Below are 19,334 nucleotides of genomic sequence, written 5' to 3'. Positions count from 1 at the left end.
CCTTGTGCTTTTCGGGGGGCAATTTTGGCAGAGATATTGCAGATGAGGAGGTTCAAGTTCCTAGTGAGACACCATGGTAGATTGGAGGGATGTATTGCAAGAGGAAATGGTAGAATGACGATTTCGGGGCGAGTGCACCCACTGATCAGAGCACCCACTGATGGGAGAGGCCATTTGTATTTAGCGGCCATTTGTATTGTTTTTGTATTGTATTGTTGTTATTTATTTAAAAAAATTGTTTCATTACAAATTGACCAAGTGTTAACTTTGTATGTTTAATTGGAATTGCTCTCTGTCCACTGTTTATCACACAGACAACTGAACAACATAAATGTACTGAATCAAACTGTCCATCAAAAATAAATAAATAATAACAAATAAAAACTATTATATATATACAAAAGTATGTGGACTCCCCTTCAAATTAGTGTATTTGGCTATTTCAGCCACACCCGTTGCTGACAGGTGTATAAGATTGAATACACAGCCATGCAATCTCCATAGACAAACATTGGCAGTATAATGGCCTTACTGAAGAGCTCAGTTCCATGGCTGAGCAGCAGTACACAAGATCGTAATGCGCAATGCCAAATGTTGGCTGGAGTGGTCGTAAGCTCGCCGCCATTGGACTCTGGTGCAGTGAAATGCGGTCTCTAGAGTGATGAATCACTTTTCACCATCTGGCAGTCCAACAAACAAATCTGGGTTTGGCGGATGACAGGCGAACGCTACCTGTCCGAATACATAGTGCCAACTGTAAAGTTTGGTGGAGGAGGAACAATGGTCTGGGGCTGTTTGTCATGGTTTGGGCTAGGCCCCCTTAGTTCCAGTGAAGGGAAATCTTAACGATACAGCATACAAGGACATTCTAGACAATTCTGTGCTTCCGACTTTGTGAAAACAGTTTTAGGTAGGCCCTTTCATGTTTCAGCATGACAATGCCCCCGTGCACAAAGCAAGGTCCATAAATAAATGGTTTGTCGAGATCTGTGTGGAAGAACTTGACTGGCCTGCACAGAGCCCTGACCTCAACCCCCTTTGGGATGGATTGGAACACCGACTGTGAGTCAGGGCTAATCGCTCAACCTCACTAATGCTAACATCTAGTGGAAAGCGTTCCCAGAAGAGTTGAGGCTGTTATAGCAGCAAAGGTGGGACCAACTGCATATTAATGCCCATGATTTTGGAATGAGATGTTCAAAGAGCAGGTGTCCACATGATTTTGGTCGTGTAGTGTATGTCCCTTACCCTTACCCTAATCCTAGAGTAGTTATACAGTGATCCCTCGCCACTTCGCGGTTCACTTATCGCGGATTCGCTATTTCGCGGATTTTCATAATGCATTTTTTTTTTTTTTTTGGTGCATTGTGCTCTGCATTCTGATTCGCTAAAAACTCACTCCCGCTTCTTGTATCAAAACATGCTACGAATTGTGCTATCATTTTGTCGTCTCGTGCAGTTATGTGTACGTACATAAAACAGCTTGGCAAATTTACATTAAGTTGGCCAAATTATCTTGTAATTTCGAACATCTCCTAAACCCATAATGTCGACGAAACGCTCTGAAGAGCAGTGAAACGGCCTACACGTGAGTCACTGTATTTGTATACATGTAATAGTTGCTAATTGTAAAAAAAAAAAAAGTTTTCTATTTCGCGGATTTCACTTATCGCGGGTCATTTTCGGAACGTAACCCCCGCGATAAACGAGGGATTACTGTACATTGTATTTAAAGTAGTTACTCTAAAAATTGTCCTAATCACACCTAATCATGTGTGATTTCAGCTCAGGGGCGCAACTTTGGTTTTAGAAGTGTTGGGGGTCCTCCATCAATTTTTGGTGGCATCTAAAGCTAATTTCCTGCATTTCTACTAGGGCTGTTCTTGACTAAAAAATTATCTTGGTCGACCAAGAGTAGTCTTTTCTTTTGACCAACCAATTGGTCCAAATTTTTACACGTGTATTTTTTCATATACAGGTGTATACCCCATGTGTTTTATTAAAATCAACTAGGCTGTTTGATTAAAAAATTAACACACACAAATGTCTCAAGAGGGAGCCGGAGATCAAGATATCTTAACTAGAAGAAACAACCTGTTCCCGACCCTCCTCCTGGCCTTAACAGATTCTGCCTTTAAGCTCCTGAAGTTGCCAGTAATCGGCTACACCAGCAGTCGACAACCTTTTCAATTTATCTTACCATTTCTACCAATCTGCGTGCCAGTTATAATTTATGTATGCACATTTTCGTGGAAAAGTTTCATTTAATTTATAATAGTCTTGTATTTCAAAAGCATTGTCTGTGGTTAATCAACAATCTGTCTAAATCTAAATTAAAATTATACAAATCTAAAAGTAACATTGCCATTGCCAACTATGTAAGAATAACCTTCATAAAGCCAACACATAACAACATTGCAGCCTGGTAGGAAATATCCTGATAAAATTAAATATCCATTGACTACGCATGGTCTGTCTGCAAATAACTTGAAACATTGTATCAACTATCAACTGGCTTGCCCAAAACTCATGCTAGCAAACTTGAAACATTGTATAAAATATTCTGTGCCCCCAAGAGTTTCCCTGGCCAGTGAGCTTGGGACAGACAGCTGTAGACTATTTGTCCAAGGGATAAAAAGTCATCAGGTATTTTATGACGTTTCCACTGGATCAGGGAATTACATTTTTCCATTTCATGCTGTTTGAGGTGAAGAAAAATTACTTTGAGAAGCTCCACAGCTCACTGGTGGTGGTGAGTTAAGACAATCAGAAATACTATCAGACATCCCCAAATAGGAACATTTATAGGCCTACATTTGCACGCAGGCCAGGTAGACTAGTCCTACTTCTATATGCGTAATCATGTGCGCGTCCTTACTCAACGTAGACAGGAGCATTTCAAACAAAAGACTATCAAAACTCATAAAGGTCATGAAATAAACAAAAACTTGTTTCTCACAAGTGTAGTATAGGTTGTGAGTTCTGCAAAACACACGTCCAATCTGACAACGAGAACGGTAAATAACTGTAATAATGAATGCATTAACAGAAATTACCATAATCAAACAAACATTGCAGATTAGAAATTGATAGACACAGCAAACAGTGCACACAATAAAGTTATAAAACAACGGAATGGCGGGAGAGAGCGCATTCTGGAGAGAGACGTGCCTTGTGTATCTGAGCCACAATCCCAATATTCTTGGATCGTGAAATCCCTGCGGCCTCCTCAATGGATTAGTCCACTGAGACAAGCGGAAATCAGACAGGAGTCTCGTGTGCCATGAAAAAATATATATATTTGTGACTGCTGGACAAAAAACCCTGAATGTTTTCAATACAGACCCCTTTTGTCATACAGTATTCCATATAAGGCACACAGACCTTATAAAAGTTGCACAGTACAAACTTAACCTTGTAATAAATAAAATCTAGTGATACATAAATTCACATTTCGGCCATCCACTGTGACATTGTAGGAGGATAACCACCCTTCAATGCCTTTCTTGCCGCTGTAATTGCTAGGTTACACAGTTTCTTCTGATAATATTCTCCAGTATCAACATTTCCAAGCTAACAAAAACAGGTAGAAGGGAGAATCTGTAGACATTCCGAGATAAAAGAACATACTCTTTGACAGAATACTCTCAGTTACTGAGAAACAAGATTCTCTGTTCTGATGAAACCAAGATTGAACTCTCTGGCCTGAATGCCAAGTGTCAAGTCTGGAGGAAACCTGGAACCATCCTTACGGTGAAGCATGGTGCTGGCAGCATCATGCTGTGGGGATGTTTTTCAGTGGCAGGGACTGGGAGACTAGTCAGGATCAAGGGAAAGATGAAAGGAGCAAAGTACACAGAGGTCCTTGATGAAGACCTGCTCCCGTGCGCTCAGGACCTCAGACTGGGGTGAAGGTTCACCTTCCAACAGGACAACAACCCTAAGCACACAGCCAAGACAACGCAGGAGTGGCTTCGGGACAAGTTTCTGAATGTCCTTGAGTGGACCAGCCAGAGCAACTATCAACTGGCTTGCCCCGGACTTGAACCCAATCAAACATCTCTGTAAAGACCTGGAAATAGCTATGCAGCAACGCTCCCCATCCAACCTGACAGAGCTTGAGAGGATCTGCGGGAGTGGGAAAAGCTTCTCAAATACAGTTGTGCCAAGCTTGTAGCATCATACCCAAGAAGAACCAAGGCTGTAATCGCTGACAAAGGTGCTTCAACAAAGTACTGAGTAAAGAGTCTGAATGCTTATGTAAATGCAACATTTCATTTATTTTTATTTTTATACATTTGCAATAATTTGTAAAAAACTGTTTTTGCCTTGTCATTATGGGGTATTGTGTGTATATTGATGAAGGAAAAAAACTATTTCATCAATTTTTGAATAAGGCTGTAACCTAACAACATGTGGAAAATTCCAAGGGGTCTGTATCCATTCCTCATCATCAATAGTGTCTCCCAGGTCTTCCTCAAATTTTTCTTGACATATTTTGTGTCATCAGGAAAAGCCTCTCAAGCTTGGATACAGTTTGGAAATCAATTTGAGGTTTGTCAGACTGCCTTAAAATAGTTTCAATCTTTGAAGCTTCTGGCTTGTCAAGTGTTTGCTGCACAGGGAGAATAAAGTATCTACAAAAGTTCACCTCAGCACCGTCACAGACTGGACTTCCCTGGTTACCTTACCCTGCTGAAACCCTTGTCACCATCTGATCCTGCTCAGATGAAGCATGACAAAGAATCACCTTGGTCCCCATACATTACATTATCCAATAATAGAATCAATGGTTCAGTAATTGAAATGATTATTATTCCCAGATTCCAGACTGTAGACTACCCACCAACTCAAGATGGAACTTTGTGTCCGTTCACTGATTGTTATAATATAATGAAAAATTCACTTGAGCTCCGTAAACTGGTCTTCCCTGGCTGTCTGACCCTGCTGGGACAACTGTCACCATCTAATCCTGCTAAGACATGATGAGCATAGTGTTGTGTACTGACTTTGAACCATGACAGTGAAGCCTGTAGAGCTCTTTATACCATGTCAGTGTGAAAAGTAGGGAATTAGCTAGGGAAACTGACAGATCAATAATGTTAAATTGCTATACTGACTAATAAAAACTCACATTGCGCTGTAAAAAAAAAACATCTGAATATCGGTCTTCAAATCGTTTGACTGCTGGTTTCATCGTTTGATTCAGGTCTAGTGTGGTGGAGGCAAAACTAATAGCTAAAGTCAGTGAGCTAGCTAGCTAACGTTAGCCATCTTTTGGCTAGCTCTAATTGTACAACAGCTGACGAAAACTATCCAAGTGCATTTACTTCCATTGTAATGGGACAAAAAAGCTACAAAACATTTCATACACACAACAGCTGTTAGAAACAGCTACGTGACAGATAGCTAGAGACTAGAGCTGAACTGGCTGTGTTAGTGTAACGGATGTGAAATGGCTAGCTAGTTAGCGGGTGCGCGCTAGTAGCATTTCAATCAGTTACGTCACTTGCTCTGAGATTTAAGTAGTGTTGCCGTGGCCTTTGTGGAGCGATGGGTAACGATGCTTCGTGGGCGACCGTTGTTGATGTGTGCAGAAGGTCCCTGGTTCGCGCCCGTGTTGGGGCGAGGGGACGGTTTAAAGTTATACTGTTACATTGATGCTGTTGACCCGGATCACTGGTTGCTGCGGAAAAAGGAGGAGGTTGAAAGGGGGGTGAGTGTAACGGATGTGAAATGGCTAGCTAGTTAGCGGGTACGCGCTAGTAGCATTTCAATCAGTTACGTCACTTGCTCTGAGACTTAAGTAGTGTTGCCCCTTGCTTTGCAAGGGCCGTGGCTTTTGTGGAGCGATGGGTAACGCTGCTTCGTGGGTGACTGTTGTTGATGTGTGCAGAGGGTCCCTGGTTCGCGCCCGGGTCGGGGCGAGGGGACGGTTTAAAGTTATACTGTTACATTGGTGCCGTGACCCGGATCACTGGTTGCTGCGGAAAAAGGAGGAGGTTGAAAGGGGGGTGAGTGTAACGGATGTGAAATGGCTAGCTAGTTAGCGGGTGCGCGCTAGTAGCATTTCAATCAGTTACGTCACTTGCTCTGAGACTTAAGTAGTGTTGCCGTGGTCTTTGTGGAGCGATGGGTAACGATGCTTCGTGGGCGACCGTTGTTGATGTGTGCAGAAGGTCCCTGGTTCGCGCCCGTGTTGGGGCGAGGGGACGGTTTAAAGTTATACTGTTACATTGATGCTGTTGACCCGGATCACTGGTTGCTGCGGAAAAAGGAGGAGGTTGAAAGGGGGGTGAGTGTAACGGATGTGAAATGGCTAGCTAGTTAGCGAGTACGCGCTAGTAGCATTTCAATCAGTTACGTCACTTGCTCTGAGACTTAAGTAGTGTTGCCCCTTGCTTTGCAAGGGCCGTGGCTTTTGTGGAGCGATGGGTAACGCTGCTTCGTGGGTGACTGTTGTTGATGTGTGCAGAGGGTCCCTGGTTCGCGCCCGTGTCGGGGTGAGGGGACGGTTTAAAGTTATACTGTTACATTAGCTACTAGCTCACTAGTTCATTCTCTTCAGACAGAACTTCAGTCGAGAGGGGATGAAACATTACTGTAGCTAACGTTACATGTCAGTTACACAACTAGCTCAGCGCTGGAATTAAATACTTTTTTCTGTTAAGTCAAAAAGCAGTTACATTGCCAGCTACACAAGTCAAATAAAGATTAGCCAGTTTCTGCGCAACACACACAGAGACAGCAGCTGCAGACAGCAACACTGTGCCTTTTCAGAAGCTTTGCATTCACGCAGACTGTCTGCACACTCTGTGGTGTCCCCACGGTCCTGAATTCAGCTGGCTGAAACTGCCAAACAGCCTACCTGACCGCTCTGAGGCATCCACATGGTCCTTCAGGACACCGCCCCCAGTAAAAGTTGCGCCCCTGGATTTCAGGCTGTTTTGAAAACCCTTTTCACAACAGATACATACTGACCTCTCATGGACACTGCCTCATGCTGCATGTGGTCTCAATAAAATGTTTCCACTCATCTTTATGTATGTCTCTATTGGGATAGAATTGACCTATTCAATTTTCTTGTATTTAGGAACAGAATAGTAATGCAATTTTAATTGCAAGATGCAGTAAATAATTTTTATTGTGCTAATGTCACGTCAACAATAGTGAAATAATATCTTCTTTAGCTTTCCGATTGTGCACATACTGTATGTTGCAATATCACAATCACAGCAACACTTAAAGACATAATCAAAACGTGTCAAGATGGCTGAGAAGGATAAGGTTCATGTAGGCAAGGCGTGGAAAGGAGTACAGTATAGGTCTTATATAACAGAGATTACTATGATTTGTGAATGTCTGTTCTAATGTTATTATGACAGCTAATAAGGCTTAGAGGTCCTGGGCCGGCACACAGCAGTGTGTGTGTGTGTGTGTGTGTGTGTGTGTGTGAAATGGAGCTCGCCTCTCTCTGAGATGTCACCACAAAGGTAAGACACGATACAGAGAAGGGTATTGTTTTAAATTAATGTACATAAAATGAATCAGAAAGAGATTATTATTATCAGTCAATTAATTATTATTATCAGTCAATTAATTAATGGCACTTTAATGCAAGTAAAGTTGTATGGTGTTGTGCCGCACAAAAATATATTGTTATTATCATCCAATTAGATTGATTAAATAATTGCACCTTACTTTAGCCCTATTCTCAACCAGCTGGTAGAGCATGTTTGACAATTACTCATTTTTTGGGGACAAAAACATCTTCACTTGAACTTGATTTGTCAACTACCCCAGTCCTCCTGCATCAATTTCCATAATTTGTATCCTTTTTGTTTGCTGCAGTTCAGTGTTTTGGCACTCTAACTTTGCCCACTAAGATGGCTGTAAGAAAACTCTAAATCAGTCACCAAAGGTATGGGATAAACGGCAGGATTTAATTTGTTGAGAGATTTATATTGCAATATTCCTGTTAGTAGAGACCTTGAAGAGTAGGAATATGAAAATAAATAGTTAAAATGTAAAAAGGCTAAAACGCAATACTTTAAAAATAAATGTGCTCAACCAGGCGACTGATATGTCAGTAGAAACGTATGGTGGACTAAGAATAGGGTGCATTTATTTTGGTGAAAAATATGATTGATTTGGCAACATAAATAGGTTAAACCACATTGTACGACCCATTGGGTCAATTAATCAATATTCAGATTTAAAGGGGCACTCCACTCAAACTATCTTTTTGATTAAAAAAAACAGTCCACCTGTTGATACAGTCGCAAAATATTTTGAATGTCAGCAGTCAAGTTTTCAAGATATTGGATTTTCAAGAATCATAGTGTAAAAATAAATAAAAAATATCGGAAGTTCTTATTTGAGTTTTTAGTAATAGGAATTTAAGGTTAAATATGTTTTAAACAAGATACAGTTAAAGGGTTTTAAGCAATCAACTGTCTTGGTACGATGCTGGTCAATCTAGTCACTAGAATGTTTATAATACTGTGATAGAGAGACATATCTGCAACATTTATTGACTATATTCTCTTTACTTTTCCAATTGTACCAGCTACTGGACTCTTCATTTACCACACAGTCCCGTAGGTGAAGTTCACCAATTCTGTAACCCTACAGAACTCTGTCAGTAACTTTAGACCTAGCCACCTGCATACTGTATGTACAGTAGGATACTTCCAAATTAACCAACTTATTGTTCTTGAGGGCATATTGACTTTACATCTCTGCATGAGGCTGAGCTAAGTCTGTGAACTACTCCTGGTACTTGCACTGCACCTGTTTCTCCCCTCCCACTGGACCAAGAGGCTATCTTGTCCCTCTAGAAGTCAACAAATGACTTCAGGTGTCTGCATAAGGCCAGCCACCACAGTACACTACACACTATAACCCTGCACTTCATCATATAATATTGTCCACTGGACCAAGGAGCTAGCTTGTCCTCCATAGGGTTCAACAATTGACTTCAGTTCTAAGGTTTAAACTGACTCTGTGAACAACCCCCACTACGGTACATACTATCCACTATGCCCACGGTGCCGGTGCCTCGCCCAGCCTACTCCCAGGCCAGAGAGAATCTGGTGAAGGCCATCCCACCCAAGATCATTTGCCTACTGGCCTGCGGAGGATGGGACTGCCGCTATGAAGGACCAGCCTGCTGGAGGCCCAGCCAACAAGCTGTACAGGGACTCTTCTCACACTGGTGAGGAGGGGGTTGAGGGGGAGAGAGAGGGAAGGAGGGAAGGAGGGAAGGAGATACAGAAGAGAAAGAGGTGGGGAGGGAGAGATCTGCATGGGAAGGGAGTGATGATTGGACGTTCTATATTCACTTCTGTTCTGTTCGCAGGGTGACTGATGACATTGTGGCCATGGCACGACCCTCTTCTCACCTCATCAAGAAATACAACATCATAGAGCAGTTCCAACGGTAAATAGTCATGTATATGTGCATGCCTGCATGTCTGCCGACGTGTGTTCGCGTGTCCACCCTCTTTCTCCTCTAACTGCTCCTGTTCTCTCTGACCAGGCTGAACATCAAGTCCATCATCAACATGCAGTTGCCTGGGGAGCATGCTCACTGTGGCCCTCCACTGGAGCCAGACACTGGATTCACTTACTCCCCACAAACCTTTATGGAGAATAATAGTAAGACTATACTGTATTTATACCTAGAGTATATCTACAATACACACTTTACTTTAGGATTGTCTCTGTGGCCTTTCGTAAATTAAATATATGTTCTTGTCTTTCCTTCTCTGTGTGTGTGTGTGTGTGTGCTTGTGGTGCAGTCTTCTTCTTCAACTTTGGCATGCCGGACTTCGGTGTGTCGTCTCTCGTGGGGATGATGGATGGAGTAAAGGTGTTAGCCTTCGCTGTGAAAGAAGGGAAGGTGGCGGTGCACTGTCACGCAGGCTTGGGGAGGACAGGTGTGTGTATATTTTTGGAGAATACGGTTCTGAGTACATCAATTGTCTTTATTGTTCACTTAATTTAGAATATACATTGACTGAAATCAGAAACATATTGTCCATAAACGATCCTGCAAAAATGGGCACACCTCCTGTCATTGTTGACAGGTGTCCTGATAGCCTGCTACCTGGTCTACACTCTGCGTGTGAGCCCCAGTGAGGCGGTCCACTACGTGCGTATCAAACGTCCCTGTTCCATCCAGACCAGGGACCAGATCAGCCTGGTGTTTGACTTTGCTCGTCTTCTGGGCCCTCAGCTGGCCCAGTACCCTGACTTCAGCCTGCGCCACGGGGCCCAGTTCACCCTGCTGCAGTACCTGCACCGTCAGGCCCTCCTCCTCCATGGCCAGGAGTCCCGCACCCTCAGGCACACTCCCAAGGTGTCTTTTTTGTATAATTATTTTGGCAACACTATCTTTCTTTTAGGTAATAAGTAATGTAGGGTAGAGTGGGGTAAGTTGTCATGTAGGGTAGAGTGGGGTAAGTTGTCAAGTAGGGGAGAGTGGGGTAAGTTGTCATGTAGGGGAGAGTGGGGTAAGTTGAGCCAAACCTTGCTTCTAGGAAACCATATACAAAATGAATCATTTTACAAAATTGAGCAAGAAGTCCTTATTTCATGGAGTCTGTGAAGGAAGAAACCACATGGAAAAAGTGGAAAGCAAGTTGGGTAAAAAAAAAGGATTTTCATCAAGTCAAATGAATTCATTGTGTTAGAGCAGTGGTTCCCAAACGTTTTATCGTCCTGTACCCCTTCAAACATTCAACCTCCAGCTACATACCCCCTCTATCACCAGGGTCAGCACACTCTCAAATGTTGTTTTTTACCATCATTGTAAGCCTGTCACACACACACTATACGATACATTTATTAAACATAAGAATGAGTGTGAGTTTTTGTCACAACCCGGCTCGTGGGAAGTGACAAAGAGCACAAATAATATAATAATAATCAATAATTTTGCTCTTTATTTAGCCATCTTAAAACCTTATTTGTTCATCAAAAATTGTGAATAACTCACCACAGATTAATGAGAAGGGTGTGCTTGAAAGGATGCACATAACTCTGCAATGTTGGGTTGTATTGGAGAGAGTCTCAGTCTTAAATAATCTTCCACACAGTCTGTGCCTGTATTTAGTTTTCATGCTAGTGAGGGCTGAGAATCCACTCTCACATAGATAAGTGGTTGCTAAGGGCATCAATGTCTTAACAGCACGATTTGCCAAGGCAGGATACTCTGAGCTCAGCCCTATCCAGATTAAATTCTGATTAAATTCTATTCTCACAGAACCGCTTGTTGCAAGTTCAATGAGGCTCTCTTGTTCAGATATCGGTAAGTGGACTGGAGGCAGGGCATGAAAGGGATAATGAATCCAGTTGTTTGTGTCGTTCATTTCGAGAAAGTACCTGTGTAATTGCTCACCCAGATCACTCAGGTGCTTCGCTATATCACATTTGACATTGTCCATAAACTTGAGTTAATTTGCACACAAAAAATCATACAATGATGGAAATACCCGTCTGTTGTCCTTGTTAATGCAGACAGAGAAGAGCTCCAACTTCTTAATCATAGCCTCAATTTTGTCCCGCACATTGAATATAGTTGCGGAGAGTCCCTGTAATCCTAGATTCAGATCATTCAGGAGAGAAAAAAACATCACCCAGATAAGCCAGTCGTGTGAGAAACTTATGCAAGCTTGCAGAAAAGTGAAAATTATGGTCAGTAAAGAAAACTTTGTTTCTCAATTTAAAAAAACATGTCAATACTTTTCCCCTTGATAACCAGCGCACTTCTGTATGTTGTAGAAGCGTTACATGGTCACTGCCCATATCATTGCAAAATTCAGAAAATACACGAAAGTTGCTTTAAAACTTCTTACGGCTGAGATCCCGTTAACGGGATCGATATGACAACAGCCAGTGAAAGTGCAGGGCGCCAAATTCAAAACAACAGAAATCTCATAATTAAAATTCCTCAGACATACAAGTATTTTACACCATTTTAAAGATACACTTCTTGTTAATCCCACCACAGTGTCCGATTTCAAATAGACTTTTCGGCGAAAGCACCACAAACGATTATGTTAGGTCAGCACCTATTCACAGAAAAACAGAGCCATTTTTCCAGCCAAAGAGAGGAGTCACAAAAATCAGAAATAGAGATAGAATTAATCACTAACCTTTGATGATCTTCATCAGATGACACTCATAGAACTTCATGTTACACAATACATGTATGTTTTGTTCGGTAGACTTCATATTTATATAAAAAAATCTCAGTTTACATTGCCGCGTTATGTTCAGTAATGTTTTGCCTCCAAAACATCCGGTGATTTTGTAGAGAGCCACATCAATTTACAGAAATACTCATAATAAACATTGATAAAAGATACAAGTATTAAACATGGAACTTTAGATAAACTTCTCCTTAATGCAACCGCTGTGGCAGATTTAAAAAAACACTTTACGGAAAAAGCACACCATGCTATAATCGGAGTACAGTGCCTAGAGCTCAAATAAGCCATAAAGTCAACAGAAGTCAGAAATAGTGTTATAAATATTCACTTACCTTTGATGATCTTCATCAGAATACACTCCCAGGAATCCCAGTTCCACAATAAATGTTTGTTTTGTTCGATATAGTCCATCATTTATGTCCAAATATCTTCATTTTGTTTGCGCGTTCAGTCCAGTAATCCACATTCATGACGCGCAGTTCAGACGAAAAGTCAAACATTTCCATTACAGTTCGTAGAAACATGTCAAACGATGTATAGAATCAATCTTCAGGATGTTTTTAACATAAATCTTCAATAATGTTTCATCCGGAGAATTCCTTTGTCTTCAGAAATGCGATGGAAAGCAGGTCGCTCTCACGTGACCGCGCATGTTCAGCTCGTGCCAGACACCTAACTCAAAGAGCTCTCCTTCCCTCATTCTTCACAGTAGAGGCATCAAACAAGGTTTTAAAGACTATTGACATCAAGTGGAAGCCTTAGGAAGTGCAAAATGACCAATATCCCACTGTATATTGGATATGCAAACCTACAAACCTCAGATTTCCCACTTCCTGGTTGGATTTTTCTCAGGTTTTTGCCTGCCATATGAGTTTTGTTATACTCACAGACATCATTCAAACAGTTTTAGAAACTTCAGAGTGTTTTCTATCCAAATCTATATCTCAGCCTCTGAGCCTGAGTAGCAGGCAGTTTACTCTGGGCATCTTTTCATCCAAGCTACTCAATACTGCCATCCAGCCATAAGAAGTTATCAAAGTTAACCATTTTCACTGTAGTGTCCAAAACATCTTTCAAGATGTCAGGCATTCCCTTGGCAGCAAGAGCCTCTCGGTGGATGCTGCAGGGTACCCAAGTGGCGTCGGGAGCAACTGCTTGCATGTGCATTACCACTCCACTATGTCTCCCTGTCATGGTTTTGCTCTATCAGTTCAGATACCAATACATCTTGACCACCAAAGTCCATTTGATGTCAAAAAACAGTCCAGTACTTTAAAAATAGCCTCTCCTGTTGTCCTGGTTTCCAGTGGTTTGCAGAAGAGGATGTCTTCCTTAATTGACCCCCCATAAATATAACGGACATGATGCTTGTATCTAAAGCAAAGTATATCATTTTAAGATTGTTCTGTACAACTTTATCATGCAAAGTAAGTCTGCTGCTCTTGTGTTTTAAAATTGCATGTTTCAATTCTCTCTTCCACAGCAGGTGTTTTGATATCAAATATCCCTGCACTCCCATTTAAAGTGGAACATGGTTGATTCTCTGCTTTGACATCACCTTTCTCCCCATGATTCTTACAGACACTTTCAATGCCCTTCTCATCCACATGCATTTCCTTTCTTTTTCACTTTCGATGGTCACTGTCATTAGGCACTGGCTGATGGTGGGTGGGACATTACTGTTAGGAGCACTCCCACAGTCATCCAAACTAGTGAGGTTTGACATGTGGGGACCTGCTCCACTCCTAGGGTCTGGGTTCCATGTAGAGTTAGACATGAGGTCCTAAACCTAGCATGAAAGTATATCATTGTAGCTGTGTGGATTTAATATATTCAAAATGCCTGCCTTGGGGTAAGATGAGCCAATGGCAAATGTAAGTGTTTTCTTCCCAGGCATAATGCAAGGCATTATAGCTGGGATATGAGTTAACAACAGGGCTGGGCCTAAAGTAGTGTTTGTTGGGTGCTACGCCTGGGTTAAAAGATGCTTAAAATTATTAAAAGGCAAAAAGCGTTTGTGATTGTGTTGAATATAAAGATAAAAAGGTAGTGTTAATATCTCATTCAGTACAGAAATTTGTAGGCGGCTTAATTTACCCTGTCCCGCAGCTCAACATTTTTGGGGGGACAAGCTATATTTTCAAAACCTGTAATGTTTACATGAAATCAGATTTTTTTCCCCCCAGGGATACACAACATCCTGAAATATTAGTAGACATCATTGTTAGAAAGAATACTAGAAAGAATGCTCTCTCTCTCCATCTTCCACTCTCTCCAGTATCCCATGGGATCCTGTATCTGTTTCTAAAAGCTATCTGTTTTCATGATGATCATCATCTAGGTGGTGTACCTGCTGTGTGGCCGTCTTACTGCTCTGGCCTTGGGCCTGCCTGCCTCTCCGGAGGTGCATGCTGAGCTGGAGAGAAGGGCCGAACTGCGGGCCCTTGGCAGGGCTGTGAGGGAGACCCTGGTGGCCAAGCAGTACTTGCCCCTGCACCGTGAGATCCATAGGGGGTCCTGGGGAGGGTCAGGGTCTGTGTCCTCCTGGGACGAACCAGAGGGGTTTCTGGAGAGGAAGAGACAGGTACTGCTGGATAAACGCAGCTACAGTGACTCAGACCTCAGCAAGATCACTGTAAAACAGGTAAGGGTTAACATCAGGGTTAGACTGGGTATACACGTCTTCTAAAATCTGAACAACTTGGACGTGTTCACATTTTCCAATTACCTTGTCCCAAATCTTTCATTCCGTCCATCCTCGACCCCTGGATGTGGGTGCTCACATTACAGGATGATTTCCTAGTTCACCCTGCCCCACGTTTCTCGGTTGTCGTAGGAAAAAAATACAGACATGCAAACAGCAAGCTACTTTATTAATGTGCACATTATTTTGTGAAGAAACATAAAAAAAGAGATGGATGCGCAGAATATATACCCGCAAATGGTTGGGCAGCTGTGGGCACTTTCTATTCTACAGAGGGAAAGTAATATAAACCATTTAATATTGAAAAGGCAGCTGTGTTCTCTCCACAGCTCCACAAACCTGTCCATCATCTCAGTCACATCAAATCAAATCAAATTGTATTTGTCACACATGCCGAACACAACAGGTGTACAAGCCCTTAACCAACAATGCTGTTTTGAGAAAAATAAGTGTTAAGTAAAAAATAGATAAGTAAAAAAAATAAAAAAAATAAAAAATAAAGAGCAGCAGTAAAATAACAATAGCGAGGCGATATACAGGGGGTACAGGTACAGAGTCAATGTGCGGGGGCATCGGTTAGTCGAGGTAATTGAGGTAATATGTACATATAGGTAGAGTTAAAGTGACTATGCATAGATAATAAACAGAGAGTAGCAGCAGAATAAAAGAGGGGGGGGGGTGGACAATGCAAATAGTCTGGGTAGCCATTCGATTAGCTGTTCAGGAGTCTTATGGCTTGGGGGTAGAAGCTGTTAAGAAGCCTTTTGGACCTAGACTAGGCGCTCCGGTACCGCTTGCCATGAAAGCACAGTCTATGACTAGGATGTTTGGAGTCTTCAGCTATTTTTAGGGCCTTCCTCTGACACCGCCTGATATAGAGGTCCAGGATGGCAGGAAGCTGACCCCAGTGTGTACTGGGCCGTACGCACTACCCTCTGTAGTGCCTTGCGGTCAGAGGCTGAGCAGTTGCCATACCAGGCAGTGATGCAACCAGTCAGGATGCTCTCCATGGTGCAGCTGTAGAACTCTTTTAGGATCTGAGGACCCATGCCAAATCTTTTCAGTCTCCTGTGGGGGAATAGGCTTTGTCTGTGCCCTCTTCACGACTGTCTTGGTGTGTTTGGACCATGATAGTTTGTTGGTGATGTGGACACCAAGGAACTTGAAGCTCTCAACCTGCTCCACTACAGCCCCATTAATTAGAATGGGGGCATGGTCGGTCCTCCTTTTCCTGTAGTCCACAATCATCTCCTTTGTCTTGATCACATTGAAGGAGAGGTTGTTATCCTGGCACCACATGGCCATGTCTCCTCCCTATAGGCTGTCTCATCGTTGTCGGGCCTACCACTGTTGTGTCATCGGCAAACTTAATGATGGTGTTAGAATCGTGCCTGGCTATGCAGTCATGAGTGAACAGGGGTGATATGTTGAGGCGGTATGCAAATTAAAGTGGGTCTAGGGTTTCTGGGATAATGGTGTTGATGTGAGCCATGACCAGCCTTTCAAAGCACTTCATGGCTACAGATGTGAGTGCTATGGGCCGGTAGTCATATAGGCAGGTTACCTTAGTGTTCTTGGGCATGCAGAATATGGTGGTCTGCTTGAAACATGTTGGTACTACAGACTCAGTCAGGGACAGGTTGAAAATGTCAGTGAATACACTTGCCAGCATGTTTGAAGTACACGTTCTGGTAATCCGTCTGGCCCTGTGGCCTTGTGAATGTTGACCTGTTTAAAGGTCTTATTCACATCAGCTATGGAGAGCGTGATCACACAGTCGTCCGGAACAGCTGATGCTCTCATGCATGGTTCAGTGTTGCAGTAATTTAGCTTGTCTGGTAGGCTCGTGTCACCCACTCAAACTATGTGAGTCCTGACGTACTGATCATAGGCCAAGTTCAAAGGATTTCAATACAATTTGTTTCGGCAAAAGCGAATTCGTGGCGAAATTGAGTAGTGTATCCCCGGCATTACTGGTTACAGGTGGTACATTCTTGAACATGAGTTTAGAAAAATCTGCATTGGTACTGGCAACATTCAGAGCCTTGAAATTAACCACATTGCTTTATTTTCTTCCAGGATCTTGAGTTGGGCTCATACTGTACTGTACTAGATAGGAGTAAGGGAGACTGGCCTGGGTTAGAGCAGATTAGACCTGACTTGAGACCTATGAGTCCAGTCCTACCCACCCCTACAGCTGGCCTCTGTTCCAGTCCTGAGGACTCACAAAGACTCAACCTCCCAGCAGGCAGTGGGGCAACCAACAGTAACTGTTCTTCGAAGAGTTTAAAGTGCACTGCCAAGAGGGCTCCAGCGTTTCACAAATTCAACTCTTACATTGAGGTGAGTATCAGACTGTGTTACTGGGGGCATACTAGTAAAAGTGTCTCTTTTTAATATAAAGCACATTTCTTAATACACTATTTCCTGTGCTTTGAAGGTACGTAAAAACCAGCGTAAGTCCGGACAGGCCTCAGTGGCTCGGGCAGTTGCCAAGGAGATGGCAGATCTAAACCCCCCTGGAGAGTCTGTTCTACAGAGGACAGCACTGCTACAGGTAATAAACTGTTACAGCAGGTTATCACAAGCTGAGGTGTAGTGTAGACTGTCTGGAAGTTACTAAGCTACTAAAGCCATTGAAGCTTATTCTGCGGATCTCAAGATTTGGGCCCTCCTGAATTGACTTAAATGAAATGGAATTTACCATAACTATGATTACAACATATTGGAATGGGATACCTTAATCTGTCATGGGCTGCCTACCAGTAACCGGAATCCTGACTGCACTCTGTTCTTTCTGTGTTGACTGACAGGAGGAGCTGAACAGCAGTGAGTGTGCCTGGGCTCTACTGGTCACAGAGTCTGATCCGCACGTACTCAGCTGTCTATTGTGGACCTGGCTGGAGAAACTCAAGGTCAGAGGGCTCAGATAAAGATCTCTCTCCCTTTATACTCTCACTCTCTTACACTCTCCTGCTTTTTATACTCTCTTTTTATCTCTCTCCAGGAGCCTGTTCTGAGTGCAGATGACATAGAGAGGTTGACCTCAGTATCTCAACACGTGAACCATCTCAGTGTGTTAACGAAGGTGAGAGACCCAGTCAGACCATTGATACACGTTTGACCGTGTCATGGCTTACTTCGGGGTCTTCAACCTCCTCAGCAACTATTGTGTATGTGTGTGCATGTTGTCCCAGCAGCCCCAGCGCCACACCATGTCCTGTTTGCTGGGTTGTGTGGGTCAGGTGACCAGTCTGTGTCCTCAGAGAGAGGAGGCTGTGCTACGACGCCTGATACAAGCACTCACCAGGGTGAGTCTGTGGGTGTGTGCGTGAGTGTGTGTGGCAGTCATAGTTCAAATTGATGTCTAACTATTGTTCTCTGTTTTCAATAGCACCCTCAGGAGGAGATGGAGAGCTATAAAGTCCTGATGAGAATCCTCAAGTCCAGCATCAGACAAACACTCCATAACCATAACTCCCTCACACAGACCTCAGACTACACAAACACCTGCTCAAGAAGAGGAAACAATTGATTGATTGGTTGATGGGTTAATTGGTTGTACAAACTTAACTTCATAACCCTTTCTATGAAGGGTCAAATATTTGTTCAATTTCTAGTGTTTTCTTTTCTATGACTAGGTGCAGTAAGCTCCTTACTGTTTTAGTGGTGCTTGGATGGGTGTACATTCTATGAAGCATGGCCATGATCCTGATATTGGAATATATTCTCTCTGCACATTACACAATACAAATATTTGTACCATTGACCTCATCCCGGCGTGTATTATTGTTAAAATCTTACATACACACTGAACAAAAATATAAATGCAACATGTAAAGTGTTGGTCCCATATTTCATGAGCTGAAATAAAAGATCCCAGAAATGTTCCATATGCTCGTTTCTCTCAAATTTTGTGAACAAATTTATTTACATTCCTGTTAGTGAGCATTTCTCATTTGCCTAGATAATCCATCCACATGACAGATGGCATATCAAGAAGCTGATTAAACATCTAAATCATTACACAGGTGCACCTTGTGCTGGGGACAACAAAAGGCCACCCTAAAATGTGCAGTTTTGTTACACAACACAATGCCACAGATGTCGAAGGGTTTTGAGGGAGCGTGCAATTGGCATGCTGACTGCAAGAATGTCCACCAGAGCTGTTTCCAGAGAGATGAATAATCATTTCTCTACAATAAGCCACCTCCAACATCGTTTTAGAGAATTTGGCAGTACGTCCAACCAGACCTCACAACTGCAGACCATGTGTAACCACGCCAGCCCAGGACTTCCACATCCGGCCTCTTCATCTGCAGGATCGTCTGAGACCAGCCACCCAGACAGCTGATAAAACTGTGGGTTTGTACAACTGAGGAATTTCTGCACAAACTGTCAGAAATGGTCTC

General features: G+C 42.7%; 1 protein-coding gene across 1 annotated transcript; it reads left to right on the top strand.

The window, feature by feature from the left end:
• Positions 1-9,041: 9,041 nt before the first annotated feature.
• On the top strand, positions 9,042-18,726 carry zgc:77752 (uncharacterized protein LOC393862 homolog). Its single transcript, XM_055941258.1, has 11 exons — positions 9,042-9,217; positions 9,362-9,442; positions 9,542-9,660; positions 9,804-9,941; positions 10,092-10,363; positions 14,560-14,862; positions 17,363-17,479; positions 17,736-17,837; positions 17,930-18,010; positions 18,123-18,233; positions 18,317-18,726. Exons 1-11 carry the CDS (start codon positions 9,042-9,044, stop codon positions 18,455-18,457), a joined length of 1,641 nt encoding a protein of 546 aa, XP_055797233.1. The 3' UTR covers positions 18,458-18,726.
• Positions 18,727-19,334: the final 608 nt, after the last annotated feature.

This window comes from Salvelinus fontinalis, chromosome 12 (assembly GCF_029448725.1).
Source record: "Salvelinus fontinalis isolate EN_2023a chromosome 12, ASM2944872v1, whole genome shotgun sequence".
NCBI classification, from domain to species: Eukaryota; Metazoa; Chordata; class Actinopteri; order Salmoniformes; family Salmonidae; genus Salvelinus; species Salvelinus fontinalis.
This window is presented reverse-complemented; position numbering and strand designations above follow the sequence as displayed.

Coding starts and splice junctions, on each gene's coding strand:
- zgc:77752 (XM_055941258.1), top strand. CDS start 9,042: ATGCCCACGGTGCCGGTGCCTCGCCCAGCCTACTCCCAGGCCAGAGAG. Junction 10,364..14,559: donor CCCTCAGGCACACTCCCAAG/GTGTCTTTTTTG, acceptor ATCATCATCTAG/GTGGTGTACCTGCTGTGTGG. Junction 18,011..18,122: donor ATCTCAGTGTGTTAACGAAG/GTGAGAGACCCA, acceptor TTGTCCCAGCAG/CCCCAGCGCCACACCATGTC.